Source organism: Cibotium barometz, chromosome 45 (assembly GCF_041138505.1).
Source record: "Cibotium barometz isolate CiBa-2024 chromosome 45, ASM4113850v1, whole genome shotgun sequence".
Classification (NCBI taxonomy): Eukaryota; Viridiplantae; Streptophyta; class Polypodiopsida; order Cyatheales; family Cibotiaceae; genus Cibotium; species Cibotium barometz.
Window position 1 is genome coordinate 37,792,281 of NC_141090.1, and position 16,134 is coordinate 37,808,414.

Here is a 16,134-nt window from a genome sequence, read left to right on the forward strand (position 1 = left end):
GCGAAGCTCCTGTGGGTGTGGATGATGATATGTTAGATTCAACACTTTTCCTTGTAGAGACAGTTCCTAAATGGTTTGAATCCATCTTAGAAATTTTGACAAGTGGGCAGATACAACTAGCGGGTCCTAATGTGGACCTATGGCGACCATTCAAGTTAATCTCAGGGAGATTATATCGTCATGATAATGATGGAGTGTTGCGACTTATACCTAACCCTGATCAATATGAGGAGATCTTGGAATGGGCACATGCGGGTATCGGTGGAATCCATGCATCAGCTACTACTTGTGTGCGACGTATTTAGGTTTGGCACATATTTCTATAGAAGGAGTTAAGAACTTTGAGATGAGGAGATAAAAGAAGTTCGTAGGTTAAGTCACTTACTTCCTTTGGTCCACAATATCTGGGGGATAACTACTTATACTCCCCTAGAGATAAAGAAATTCTTTTGGTCCGTATTCAATTGAAGACTATAACTGCTTCTTTGATTTCTCTGACTGTCCTCTTCTTATCCGTATATTGTCTCTGTCAATCCTGGGCAGCGTTTATATCTTTATGAATTGCCTGCATCTGTTGCTCTAAGTCGCCAAGCATTTGACTGGTCATCTCGACCCTAATCAATGGGTCGGACCTAGTTAATGGAGTTAAGCAATCTTGTCCGAGACGGACCCTGATTAGATTGGTATGAAGAAATTGGTCTCTGAATTTGGGTTCTAGACTTCCCTGTGCCCTTTCCATGGTAGGAGTCGGGCAGTCTTTTTAACTGATGACCAAAACCTTGGTATCCAAAACATCGGTTCTCACTTCTGAACTCATCGTTCTGAATCCTTAAAACAGGTGGGCTCCTGAGAAGGTATTCTGGGGAAAGTGTCTTCCCTTTTTAAACAGAATCTTTCTTTTATTTTAGAGAGGGAATAATTATAAGATCAGAAAGGGAGATTCTTACTCCTGTATACCTCTAAGACTGGGGAAGGAATCTTACATTCTACCCCACTTAAAAGGTGCAAGATGTCCTCATCTCGCAAGTAGAGGACAACTCTTTTGCTTAAGATCCAATTTATTCTGGGGTTCCTTATATTCCGGTCAACCCAACAGAATATAGGGATAAATATCCCTTATATAGAACTCATCATTAAATAACAATTCATTCAGATCATATCATTCATATCTTTAACACGATAATGGTCCATTAGATCGAAAAATTTCCTTCTGAACATTCCTCCACGGGAATTTTAGTTAAGTAAGTTCTCAATTTGTCATCCCTTAACTTGATCTACCGTCTCAAGTATTAACAGTAGCAATTTGACAGCACAATCCACTAATCTCATAGTGATTTGCTGAATCATTTTCATCATTTATCATTACAGGGACTCGTCCCAATCATCCACATTGTGGTTTTGCTCAGCTTATTACATTTCAACCCATTTTCAGGGATCATCATTTTTCAATTAGAATCCAAATCAATTCATCAGTTCCCAAACAGAATTAAAAATCATACCAATCACATTCGAAATCATCATCTGGATAGCATTAATGCTTATAATTTCAAGTCTTAGATTTACTCGTATATACTGTCAGTAAAGAGCTACAGTTATACTCTCGGTATATACGGGTAGTCATGATACTTGGAACTATAAGATAGATACCATCATGTCTAGGCCTCAAGCAAGTCAGGGTTCCATACAATTGCGGTACTTCTATCTGAAAACCCAATTACTAAATTACGAATTTTTCAGTTTGAATATCAAATTGTATGAATTATATCACACAATTACAACCTTTTTGTGTTTCTTGATAAATTTTTGATATATTTGGCTTCTCAGTTGATCTTTATTAGCCAATTGCTCTGATGATTGTATCCTGTGACGTCAAAATACTCTTCCAAGGCTTCCACCCATTTCTCCACAGCCTCGCCCAAGTTCTCCCCTTCTCCTTTGAAGGGTCCTGGTTGAGTCCTATGAAAAGCCTTGCGAACATCAAGGTCAAGCTCGTCATCTTGAGAGACAGGGTCTGGCTGACGACCACGGTTTCCTCGTCTCATGATTCTGCCAAAATTTATATATTATTAAATTTTTATTTTGATATTATTCACGAGATCCTAAGACTTAAGAGTTCGGAAAACAATTTCTTATACAAGACAAGATCTTAATGGAGATCTATGACATATATCCGATAACAGATTTTTTTAAAAAAAAAAATCAGCAGAGCAGGTCGTCCGCCATAAACAATCATTTATCCAACAGGAATTTTGTCACCGAAAAACGTTTCTTTATTTATATAAAAGTTGCAATATGTACATAGAGCAACTCGGCTCTGAGTTCAAAATCTCCTCGGAAGACATATAAGAGGACCGTACTGGGCCATAGTCATGCCCTGTTACATAAGTTCTCTAACTGCGAAGGGGGCTATTATTTTCTCCTTAGGGATAAATCGACTAAGGAGTCTATAAATTCGACATGAAAGTTTGAAATTTCGAGGCGTCGAATGATATAGAATGACACCACGCACCATTTTCAGCTTTAACAGGATCATAGTCAATGAGAGCTTGGTAAAAGCATGCCAAACACGCTTTCCTGCATGAAGAGAATGTCAATGCAAGGCCATTGGATGTTATACATTTTGGTTGCATTATGCTTTCAATCATGCTTCTCATCATCATCATCATCATTTGTGACATATCATCAGTCATAGTGGGCATTGCTTGCGCATTTGCTCCCCCCAAATGATTTGATGTATTGACCACATTTGCAAAACTTGGCCCAATTTGCACATGATTTGTCCTATGTGCTGCATTTGCAATGTTGTCATCTTGTAGATTTACACCCTCATCACTCACTAATCTCCTCTACATGATCCTTATTCACCATTTTCCTATCTTCCCTTACCTCTTAAAGTTTCATTGCTTGCTTAGATGGATGCCCACTTGGCATAATGGATAAAAATGGAAAGTGGAAGGCTTGAATGATGTCTGAATGTGATGATCTAGGGCTCTACTGAAAGATCTTGAGGCGTAAAATGCAAATATCCTTTTTTCCTTACCACTTTACCATGGCTCTCACGGCAAGGAAGATTCAAACCATGATCCCCTTGGCCTCAACCAAATGCCAAGGTACCCTCTCACACATCAAGATTCTAGGAATAGAATGAGGGTACAAAGTGATGTGATAGGTTTGATTTGAACTTCAAAGATATAGGTATGATGACTTACAATGCTTTTGCATGAACTCATGCACAATCCATTATTACATTGGCATTATGTACTCATGCACAATCCATTATTACATTGGCATGTACTCAGGCTATACTTTCACTTCCCAAGCTTCATTTTGCATGAACTCATGCACAATCCATTATTACATTGGCATATACTTTCACTTCCCAAGCTTCATTGTCCCCAAACAACATCAACACCAATGCAACAATCAAGGTGAAGCAAACGACATATGGATTGGCATGTGTCTTGACATTCCCAAGCATAGAGATGGCCGCTTGAATATCACACCAATGATTTAAAAAGCATCAAATGGTTCCAATGGCATCTAATGGTGTATGGATTTGATCAAGAGCCCCCAAATCTGAGACAAATGGCTTGATCATTGGTCTATTTGAAGCATTAGCTTGTGTAATGGCATCATTAGTGTAATTAATGATAATTAGACAAGGCTAATGGCAAGTTAGAATGGCCAATGTCAAGAAATTAGGGTTTCTTGGAAGAAAGCCCTAAATCTCAAGGTAAGATTCAAGAACTCTAATATTTAAGCAATAAATGTAAGGAGAAGCTTATAAAATGCTCAAAGATTACCTCAAAGCCATGATTATAATTTATGAGTGTATGGTGTAAGATGCCTTGCATTAAAGAAAAAAATGTGGATCTTTGTTTTCAGCTTTTGGAGAGTCCCATGGCTTCAAAGATTAAGGAGGAATAGACCTCCAAATTGGTAGAAGATGATGGGAAACACCATTGCTAAGCTAAATAGAGCATTTAGACTTGATATTGGAGCTTTCTTGATACATTCTCACGAATTTTGCCGATAGCACTTCAGAATTTTGCAGCCCAGCTGTTGTGAATCCAAGGCCTCAATCAAATCTCTAAGATGCTCAATATCTCTCCCATAATTTTGCCTAAGTGATGGATAAGAGATATGGAATGATTGGAGCAAGAAGATGATGAATCTAGGGCTGGAAATTTTTGCAGCAAAACATGGTGAAATTTGGGAAAATGGGATCAATGGAAAGCTCTGATACCACTACAATGAACTAGCTATGACCACTCAAAGCATGGAGTGGTGACATGGGTGTAGGAGCACCATCCATGGTGGGTAAGGAGAAGGGAAAGATTGCCATGAAAGAGCTGATTAGCTTGTAATTTGATTAGTATGAGTTAATTGTGATTAGCTATTCACATTGGCCTATATACCATGGCCCCCTTTTCATACATACTTATTAATGTCCACCCTACTTGGCCTTTGGCTCATAAGTCTATGTCCACACTTACAATTGACCCTTTGGCCCAATATAACTTATGCTTGGCCCTTGGCCTCATATGTACAACTTATGTCCACCGCTTCATTACAAATTGGGAGATAGATTTATCCATCACATTGTATCACAAAATACATCTAAGGGTTATTGGGATGAGCTAGAGAATTTCTTTGGGGAAAAGCAAAATAATTTAAAAATAAGCTTGAAAATACAATTATTTAGCTTGGACATTAAATATAGTGAATCACTTTCAGCACACCTTAACAAAATGAAGAGCATAACACAACAATTAGCTAGCATTGGAGCACCAATAGAAGAGGGGCCCTTAGTGGATACCTTGAAGAACCTCCCACATCCAACCATTGGCAGGAGTGGAAGCAGCACTCATAGAAGAAGAGAAGCGGATTCGAGGGAAGACAACTCAAGCCACATCAAGTGAGGAGAAAGCACTCTTCTCAAGAGGACCATGACCGAGGAAAAGAGGACCAAGGAGAAAGATAACCTGTCATCATCACTGTGGTAAAATTGGTCACATAGCAAAGGATTGCTGGCATAAAAAGAGAGCCAAAGAAGTCAATGTAATGTCAAAGAAGGAAGACAATGATGAGGCCTCCCAGGATGGAGGCAACACCAATCACCTCTTCTAGATGATATGAGGAGCATGGCTCCTAACCCCTAGTTGTAACCCCACTCTCTTGGTATGTAAAGTTTAAAGATAAAGCCAACATTGTAGCTCATAGAGCCACCTAGACGGATAGCTCCAATTATATGAGTATAGAGTGTAGGTCAGGTCAATACATATTAGGTGTTAGACCCTTATCACATTGAGGGGAGGTGTTGAGAAATGCAATGTGTGAGGGTGCAACATGAGGAGAGCAAGGGAAGGAGCATGGACATTAGAAAAGGATATACTAAGGGTACATTGGCAAAGGTTGATTTGTATGATCATTTGTAAAAGGTGAAGTCAAAGGTTAAGAAGGTAGCATATGGAAAGTCACATGTAGTGTGAGCATTTATGGACACATGGTTAGCACTAAGGTGCAAGAATCTTGTGAGATGGGCGCTCCATGAGAGCTATAAAAGGATATACTTGGATCAACTCTAATGCAATGAGATTATGTGGGTTATACTTAATTACTTGTCATTATCTTGATATTAGCTTAATCACATTTGGATATATGACTTGTCTATCTTAAGAGTTTGGAAGTTTGTCTCCTAATTATAGATATTAAAATGATAATGAACCATTATCCCATTAATTGGCCTTTCCCACTAAGCATAGATTCAATGTATGTACCTTGGTGGGGCAATTTGGATTTCCAAAAGCTTCGCTTGAGAGAATCCATAGATGACTTGGTTGTCTTGAGAGTTCATTGAGAGAATCCATAGAGGACTTGGCTGTTTTGATAGCTCAAAAGTTTGTCTGTATCAAAGTGATAAACCATATGGCATTTCACACTAATTGGTAGGTATCAAAGTGATGAACATTCATTGGCCTTTTACACTAAGCATAGATTCAATGTATATACCTTGGTGGGGTGATTTGGATTTCCAAAAGCTTCACATTGTTGCTCAAATACTTGTAAGAATTGAATAGGATCGATAGATAAGCTTGGAATCTCTATGGCCATGGTTCTCAATGACTTGCACCATGTGAAACTCCTTTTGAGTTAGAGCACTATTCATTTCTTGTGTAAACCCCCTTCCTAGATTTTTTAGTATAGTTAAAGTTTGGGTATCTTAACCTTGGAGTTTTTTAAAAATGATGCAGCCCCAAAAGTGTGGAGGTTTTCTTATCAATTCTTGATGTAAGAATTTTAGGTGTTGAAAAAATAAATAGATAAAGAAGACAACCCTCTCCACTTTTTTGAGAGAAAAAATGTCTGTTAGTTCCCCAAGTCCACTTTGAGGGGGTTGTCTTGCGTCTGAATTTTTTCCTCTCCACATCGTCTAAGCTTCTAGAGAATATTCTTCCATTTCTCCAAGGCTTCTCCCACTCCTCCAAGGTCTTGTTGTTTCTCTTTCTTGACCTTAGCTTTGGTTTTTCATGGTGTGAAAAACTCATGCTTGTCGTGCCATGAAAAACTCTTTTCACAGTGTGAAAAGTTTTCATTTTTCACAGCAAAAAAAACTCATACTTATTTTACCGAAAAAGAATGTTATGTTACTGTATCTCTTTGCATTACTTTTGCTTCTCTCCCTCATCTCCAAAAAATCAACACACCTAACTTCAATCACATTTTAAGTGGTGTTGCAAAGCGGGACAACGTAAATCCCAAGAGCCAAGTTATCTCACTCTGGAATTTTTTTCCCAGCCCTAGGCCTCGGTAGAAACATCGTCAATTTTCTATAAACAATATGTATAAAAAATAATGTTGCGAAATATACAAATTTACATTAAACTTAAAAAATGAACAAATTTAAATAAAACACTTGCATGCCATGATCATGGTAAATAGCACGTTTGTGGTAAATGTATATAACGATCGTGATATAGCATGTTCATGTTTTACTATAGTGATATAGCACTGTTGTGTTATGCACTTTTGTGCTTCTATAGCACTATCATGGTATAGCACGTTCGTGCTTTTTTAGCACTATAGTGATATAGTATGATTTAGCACGTTCGTGCTTCTAAAGGTTGTTAAGGTGAGAAAACCGTTTGAAAGATGAAGCATTGGGAACAAGGAAATCACCAAAAAGAGTAAATGCATTGTGGTGATGGAAAAATTCTTTGCAAATATGGATGTTTACATATTAGTAATTATAGGAGACATAAGCTACTATAGAGCTATTGAGATTTATCATAGGTTCTATTTATATTAGTAATGGGAAACAAAAAAAATCCTTTCTTTGGAGTACACACACACACACACACACACACACACTCATGCATAGTAGTTTTTTCATCTAGTTTGGTCAACTTCTATAAAAAGGCATGTCATTACTATCATATGTACTTTGTAAGCTTGTCACCGAATCTTCTCTCTCTCTCTCTCTCTCTCTCTCTCTCCTCCCTTTTTGTAAGAATAATGGAACGTTAGGAAGTGACATAAGTTTTATAGTCCCCTATCTCCTATCATATCAACTCTTCAGGGTTATTGTTTTGCAAACTTGGGTAGCCCTTGATTAAGCAAAAAATAAAATTTAGCTAGGATTTTTTGAAAAAATTAGGTAAAATTTGGACTAAAAAAGGGCCCTCTAAGAAGAGCCATGTCATCATTTTGCTAGAAAAAAGGGAGCCATGTGAACCTTTTGTATCTTACGTCAAAACACCATTGGAAAGCCCATAAAAAGTAGATTTTAAATCTACCAACTCTAACAAATTTGGAGTTGATGTGCTCAAGTTATAACTTGAGCATGTCAACCCCAAATTTGTCAGAGGTGGAAAATTTATAATCTACTTTTCGTGGGCTTCCCAATAGTATGTCACATGTGGGGGTTTTAACACAAGATACATAAGGTTCACCATGCCCCCTTTTTTCTAGCAAAGTGATGACATGGCTCTTCTCTTAAAGGGCCTTTTTTGAGTCCATATTTTGCCTAATGTAAGTGTGAAAATATTTTCGGGGAGATCTCCCTTGCATAAGCTCATGGTCTCCTTCATGGTATCACTTGTCCACCTCCCTACCATTGCTATATTGATGGAGAACCCCTTGGAAATGTGCTTGAATATATAAAGCCCTAAATATGAAATACAATAAGTAAACTCCCTAAACATGCTAAATTGATGGAGAATCCCTTGGAAACATTCTCAAATTTTATAAACGGCCTAACTATGATATACAATGTTCTGATGGACACCCATCTTCAACTTGCTTGATGGTATTTGGTATAGAATGCTTGACTTAGGTGTGCAATATTGTTTTGGGAAGGCTACCTTAGCTTAACCTAGGACTGGTTTAACACTTTAAAATTGTCGACTAATGTGAACTCAAAATTAATTTAGCCCATAGGACATGTTATAAATAATGTAAGTTTGACTAATTATAGAGTCTTTAGTTGAGTTAAACCTGATGAGGAAATGTGTATGTTTACCTTAAAAACCTTTAGCAACGTTGGCGTAGCACCGGCACCACTTAAAAAAAGACTTACAAGTCAATGAGCTTTGAGAAGTGAAGTTGACATGCCACACCATCATATAATTGTCTGGTAGTTTTTCAAAAGGCTTACAAGTCAATGAGCATTGACGAGACTGAAGTTGACATGCCACACAATAATAGATTTGTAATTTTGGTGGGGCTAGTTTTCAAAATTTTAAAAATGGAGGGTATTTTATGTAATAAAATACCCTGTTTGCAACTTTTTTTTGGGGAGATTTTAAAAATGAAGGGAATTTTATGTAATAGAGCAATGTTTGCAACTTTTTTTGGGGGGGGGATTTTAAAAATGAAGGGTATTTTATGTAATAAAGTAATTTAAGCAACTTTTTGGGGGAAATTTTTCCTTGATTGAATGTGGATGGGTTTGACAGCATTGGAAGACACCATCAAGAAAAGTAGCTCTATGCATTGAATTAAAGGCATTGAAAGGCCTTTGGTGTAGCAACATCCCCAACTTTCAAAAAGTTGTAAGCGTGTTGAAGTTGACGATGATTTTTAGAAGAAAATACAAACCCAGTGGTTTTTAAAAGAAAATACATGTCTGCATTATTATTAGAAAATAAAACTCATCTCTTAACACATGCATTATACATGCATTTTAGCTTTCCATTAATAAAATTTTAAAAAATATTGTGTAATTCTGAAAAAGAAGAGAAATACACTCTAGTAGTACCTACAAATTGTAGAATTAATGATAATTATTTTGATTTGTACAATTGTTTTTCCTCAACAATATAGGAAGACCCCTTTTATTTATGAATCTGTTTTTTTATAAAGGAAATAGTTAATTCCAAATATTTTGTAAAGGAAATAGTTAATTCCAAATATTTTGTAAATACCCCTCTTATTTTGAATATTTTTTTTGGTAAAGAAAATAGTTAATTTCAAAATATTTTGTAAAGACCCCTCTTATTTTGAATCTTTTTTTTTGGAAAGGAAATAGTTAATTTCAAAATATGTTGCAAATATGGATGTTTACATATTAGTAATTATAGGAGACATAAGCTACTATAGAGCTATTGAGATTTATCATAGGTTCTATTTATATTAGTAATGGGAAACAAAAAAAATCCTTGCTTTGGAGTACACACACACACACATACACTCATGCATAGTAGTTTTTTCATCTAGTTTGATCAACTTCTATAAAAAGGCATGTCATTACTATCATATGTACTTTGTAAGCTTGTCACTGAATCTTCTCTCTCTCTCTCTCTCTCTCTCTCTCTCTCTCTCTCTCTCTCCCCTCCCTTTTGTAAGAATAATGGAACATTAGGAAGTGACATAAGTTTTATAGTCCCCTATCTCCTATCATATCATTTCTAACATTTCATTCAAGGGTTATTGTTTTGTAAAGGGTAGCCCTTGATTATGTCAAAAACAAAATTTAGTTAGGATTTTTTTTGAAAAAATTAGGTAAAATTTGGACTAAAAAAGGGCCCTCTAAGAAGAGCCATGTCATCATTTTGCTAGAAAAAAGGGAGCCATGTGAACCTTTTGTATCTTATGTCAAAACACCATTGGAAAGCCCATAAAAAGTAGATTTTAAATCTACCAACTCTAACAAATTTGGAGTTGATGTGCTCAAGTCATAACTTGAGCATGTCAACCCCAAATTTGTCAGAGGTGGAAAATTTATAATCTACTTTTCGTGGGCTTCCCAATAGTATGTCACATGTGGGGGTTTTAACACGAGATACATAAGGTTCACCATGCCCCCCTTTTTTCTAGCAAAGTGATGACATGGCTCTTCTTAGAGGGCCTTTTTTGAGTCCATATTTTGCCTAATGTAAGTGCAAAAATATTTTCGGGGAGATCTCCCTTGCATAAGCTCATGGTCTCCTTCATGGTCTCACTTGTCCACCTCCCTACCATTGCTATATTGATGGAGAACCCCTTGGAAATGTGCTTGAATATATAAAGCCCTAAATATGAAATACAATAAGTAAACTCCCTAAACATGCTAAATTGATGGAGAATCCCTTGGAAACATTCTCAAATTTTATAAACGGCCTAACTATGATATACAATGTTCTGATGGACACCCATCTTCAACTTGCTTGATGGCATTTGGTATAGAATGCTTGACTTAGGTGTGCAATATTGTTTTGGGAAGGCTACCTTAGCTTAACCTAGGACTAGTTTAACACTTTAAAATTATCGACTAATGTGAACTCAAAATTAATTTAGCCCATAGTAAATGTTATAAATAATGTAAGTTTGACTAATTATGTACATTTTTTCTCTCAAGTCTTTAGTTGAGTTAAACTTGATGAGGAAATGTGTATGTTTACCTTAAAAACCTTTAGCAACGTTGGCGTGGCACGGGCACCACTTAAAAAAAGACTTACAAGTCATTGAGCTTTGAGAAGTGAATTTGACATGCCACACGATCATATAATTGTCGGGTAGTCAATGAGCATTGACGACTGAAGTTGACATGCCACACAATAATAAATTTGTAATTTTGGTGGAGCTAGTTTTCAAAATTTTAAAAATGGAGGGTATTTTATGTAATAAAGTAACATTTGCAACTTTTTTTTGGGGAGATTTTAAAAATGAAGGGAATTTTATGTAATAGAGTAATGTTTGCATCTTTTTTTGGGGCGGAATTTTAAAAATGAAGGGTATTTTATGTAATAAAGTAATTTAAGCAACTTTTTGGGGGAAATTTTTCCTTGATTGAATGTGGATGGGTTTGACATCATTGGAAGACACCACCAAGAAAAGTAGCTCTATGCATTGAATTCAAGGCATTGAAATGCCTTTGGTAGCAACATCCCCAACTTTCAAAAAGTTGTAAGCGTGTTGAAGTTGACGATGATTTTTAGAAGAAAATACAAACCCAATGGTTTTTAAAAGAAAATACATGTCTGCATTATTATTAGAAAATAAAACTCATCTCTTAACACATGCATTATACATGCATTTTACCTTTCCATTAATAAAATTTTAAAAAAAATTGTGTAATTTTGAAAAAGAAGAGAAATACACTCTAGTAGTACCTACTACAAATTGTAGAATTAATGATAATTATTTTGATTTGTACAATTGTTTTTCCTCAACAATATAGGAAGACCCCTCTTATTATGAATCTGTTTTTTTTGTAAAGGAAATAGTTAATTCCAAATATTTTGTAAATACCCCTCTTATTTTGTAAAGGAAATAGTTAATTCCAAATATTTTGTAAATACCTCTCTTATTTTGAATCTTTTTTTTGGGTAAAGAAAACAGTTAATTTCAAAATATTTTGTAAAGAGCCCTCTTATGTTGAATCTTTTTTTTGTAAAGGAAATAGTTAATTTCAAAATATGCTGTAAAGACCCCTCTTATTTTGAATCTTTTTTTTTTGGGAAAGGAAATAGTTAATTTCAAATATTTTGTGAAGACCCTTCTTATTTTGAATCTTTTTTTTTTGGTAAAGAAAATAGTTAATTTCAAAAAAATTTGATCAGTACTAACGCGCAAGCTTGACTCGCTCTTTCTCTGCAGAATGATGGGTCACCTACGCCAAGAAGCTTTCAATTATTCGACCTCTCCTCCTTATATATATATATATATATATATGCTACTAGATCGATTCAAAATTGCAGAAGCTTTCTCTGCAATTATACTTGCTCCGCGCCTGATTTAATAGATGTGATCAGAGAAACGCCTGCTGCAGATTTGATCATTACGGCTAATCCCTCTCAGATTATGCTAATAGATTAGATGATTCAGTCTAATTACAACTCTCAGATGATCATAATCACCAGCTCAGCATTATTAGGTGAACATCAGCTGGATTTGGGTCGACATCAAGTGATTAATAGCGCTAATCATTATGTATTAGATGAGCTGTGGCCAAAGCAATTAGAACTAGATTGCCCAGCTAGTCCTGCTAATCAGAAACCCAATGTGGTGATTAGAGGGGTTAATGATACTTCCCCGACCCATAAGAGGGAGAGTTATCGCAATTCCGCAATGGGGAGGCTCTCCAAGGTCGTGGAAGAAAGCGAATCATTCTCCAGGAGAGAGTTTGGATTGAACTCCAATAATTACGTGACTAATCATGCCACTAATTACGTGCAATCGAAGAGCGCGCCTTGCTCTAATGCTTCATCGAATTCTTCAACGCAAGCGTTTCTAAATAGGGGGTCGTCTGAGGGCGGTCAGATGGCGGCTATGGCGAAGAAGAAGAAAGCAAAAAAGCAGAAGTCCCTTGCTTCAGCATTATTATGGCCTTTGCTGAAGATCAGAGATGGGTACATGGGCTGCATGATGAGCCTGGATGGTGCAGGCGACCTCTCTGCTATGGTCCAAGGGGGCACCTTTGCTGCCACCACTGGTACACACTTTGCTGACTCGCCCCTCTCCAAATCAGATCCTATAAACCATGGCTAGCCCACTAATCAGCTCACAGTCAGCTAATCCCCATCATGCCTTGCTGAAATTACCCTTAATCCTCCATTAACCTGCATCTGCTGTTGATTTGCCTCAGGTTAAGTAGAAACCATGTCTAGCCCACTAATCAGCTCACAGCTATTCCTTGCTGAAATTACCCTTAATTCCTCCATTAACCTGCATCTCTTGATTTGCCTCAGGTTAAGTACCCCATGTTCATTGTCAAGCTTCTGGTTTAGGAGATTTCTTAATTCCAATCAAAGCTTCCCTCAAATCAGCTCTTTCTAGCACATGAGATCAAGGACCCATTTTCAATGATAAGCTGCTGGATGCAGGAAGCTGCTGGTTAATCCATACCAGATTAAGGATAATATGAAGCTGTTGCATGAGCCATTAAGGATCAGCCATCTTAAGGGTTGAGCTGGTGCTTGATGGAGGTGATTTTTCCAAGAAGGCGGCCCTTATTTTGATCAGGAATCAGATTCTTCTGCATGGAATTAAGAACCTATTTTGATTTTAGGGTGCTGGATGTGAGTGTTAATCCAGCTCCTAATCACAATTAGGCTTTCACTCCGCAAAGTTGCCTTGGGTTTATGGGTCAAGCTGATGAGTCAAGAAAAGGGACCATTGAGCACAAGTTTGTAACAATCGTCTTAATTTTTCTTCTCGTTTTCTCAAGGTTTCTGTAATGGTTTGCTGTTAATTCAGACTAAAGAGCTGCTAATCCTTTTGTTTTATAAGCTTTTCAAAGATGATATCTAAGTAGGATCTTGTTAATGGATCTTGGTAATATGTGTGTGATTGGCCCATAATTTTTCTTTGCTTTTATTACTTTAATGTAGTGTAGTTTTGATATTATCATCCACCCACCACCACCAAATAAAAATATGGTTCTTTTTTCCCATGATTTTTGCCCACACACCCTTGGTGAGTTTTACTTGCTTAGTTAGGAAAGGGGTGACTTTTACTTAGTTGGGGGAGGAGTGAGTTTTGAACTAGCTACCTTACCTTTAGGAGCCCAAGCTTTACCCCTAGGCTCTCTTCCCCACCCTCCAGTTGATGGAATTCACTCACACATCCTCATGGATACCATGCGTGCGGCCTTCTGGCCTCTAATGGTACGATAGCTACTCACACAAAGTCATGGTGAAACTCTTTGTAGCATTAAATTTTTTTATGTTGAAACTTGTACTTTTTTCGAAAGTAAAGAAATTTGTACTAAAGCTTATGCAGTTTTGGGTTTGTTCCATGGAAAGTCTTGCCTAGGTACCTTAGAAAGAAAAAATAGACATTGTAAGTTTGAAGTACATTTTCTTTGGATTATCAAGACTTGGATTATATTATAATCCACACCAAATGGACTCACTTTTAGTTTTGACATTCGATGTGAAGGAATGCTACATTAGGGCCTTAACATATATTTAACCATCACCCATCAGAGGAGTATGGGTTGGACAAGTGAGATCACCCCCCACGCATGAGGATGGGAACTCCCATTGTCATGGATGAAGTTTATATTTGTAATTACTTATAGAGGCTCTCATCTCTAAGCTTGAATGGTTATTTATAGAATGAAAGACGTGAAATCACATGGGCAAGTTTATTAACAAAGGACTTTGTGGCTCTTAACTTCTTCAGAGAGAACAAGTTAGCACTAACTAAGGACAATCTTAGGTTGGCTACACATAAACTTATATCCAAGGTAGCATTAGCCAAGAACAAGTTTAAGTTGGCTACACAAGAATTTATATTGATCAATGATGGGCATCCATGCCAATCAATGGGTTAAGATGTCATTTTAGCACTAGCCTTAAGCTAAAAAGCATATACCATTTGTTATACCATTGTACATGCATGCTCTCTCCTCTCTCTCTCTCTCTCTCTCTCTCTCTCTCTCTCTCTCTCTCTATATATATATATCCCAAGGCTTTATGAATAATGAGGTAAAGACAAATTGAAAAGTAGTTAGGTTAGTTACATTAATTAGGAGTTGTACATTTATATATTTGCTAGGGACCTAGAGCATGGAATGCCAAGATAAAATCAAATTTCCACGATATTAAGAACTAGAATATACATCCATCATTTTGTGCTAGGATGTGGATGCATATTTGGTCATCATCATCGTGTATATGGGGGACTTTGTGACTATAAAGAAGGATGTGAAAGTGGACTATATGGTTATTGTTGTATATATATGATTACTAAGGAAAATGTGAAAGTAGAGTATATGGTCATCATTGTATATATGGAGGACCTTATGATTATAAGGAAGGATATGAAAGTGCATAAAAAACAAGAATATAATATCATAGTATATACAAAAGAAAGGTTGGAAAATATACTTTTTTCTATGTATATGAAAGTCAAGAGATCTTGGGTGAATGTTTTAAATTTTATATCTTATGTGTTAAAAGGATAGAGCCACATGCCTTATCAACAAGGTGTTAACTCATTTCATGGCTAATCAGGTTTGCCACACCAAATTTTATGCCAAAGCATGAATAATATACATCAAATTTCAAGGATGGACACACTAAACTCATGTACAAATAAGGCATGAAGCAATGGTGTCCAAATCTCAAACTTTGACGGGTGCCTACAAAGGTTCGATGGATAATCAATGGTGTTTCCCAGTCCAAGAGGATGTGGTAGTAGTGAGCTAGGACGTGCTCCCTAGTGTTGCAATGCATCAATGTATCATGAGATGAAGCAATGTACAAACAATGGACCAAATAGAAGCTTTGGACACTTGCTCAGCCAGTTCAAGTGTGTGTGAACGCTTATGGCCATGCATAAAAGGCAATTTCTCTCATAATGCAAGAACACTCTCCCATTCGGCAATTGAACTTTCCCTCTTTCTAAACCTCTCTCTAATCTTCTCTCTAACGCATGCTAGTGAGTGTGTGTGAGTGATTTGATGTGAGAGGAGGGAGTAGTGCTTGTAGTGCAACCGTGACGATGTGAATTGCAATGCTTGTGGGAGAAGGCGAATCGCAAGCTACCCATCATGGTGTTGAGCTTACAAACCTCAAGGGTTACGAGCTTGGCCATCGACTCCATGACACGTTGAGATGAGTAGACATGAGTGGTTCCCTCTTTGCTATCTCTTAGCCTTAACATTTTTGGCGCTACTGTCAGGGAGAAATCCCTTGGCTTTATCAT

The 16,134-nt window shown here is 36.9% G+C and overlaps 1 protein-coding gene across 1 annotated transcript; it reads left to right on the forward strand.

Moving 5' to 3' along the window:
- The first annotated feature begins 12,087 nt into the window (after positions 1-12,087).
- LOC147612723 (uncharacterized) lies at positions 12,088-13,675 on the forward strand. Its single transcript, XM_086782845.1, has one exon. It carries the CDS (start codon positions 12,298-12,300, stop codon positions 12,967-12,969), a length of 672 nt encoding a protein of 223 aa, XP_086638971.1. The 5' UTR covers positions 12,088-12,297; the 3' UTR covers positions 12,970-13,675.
- The last annotated feature ends 2,459 nt before the right edge of the window (positions 13,676-16,134 follow it).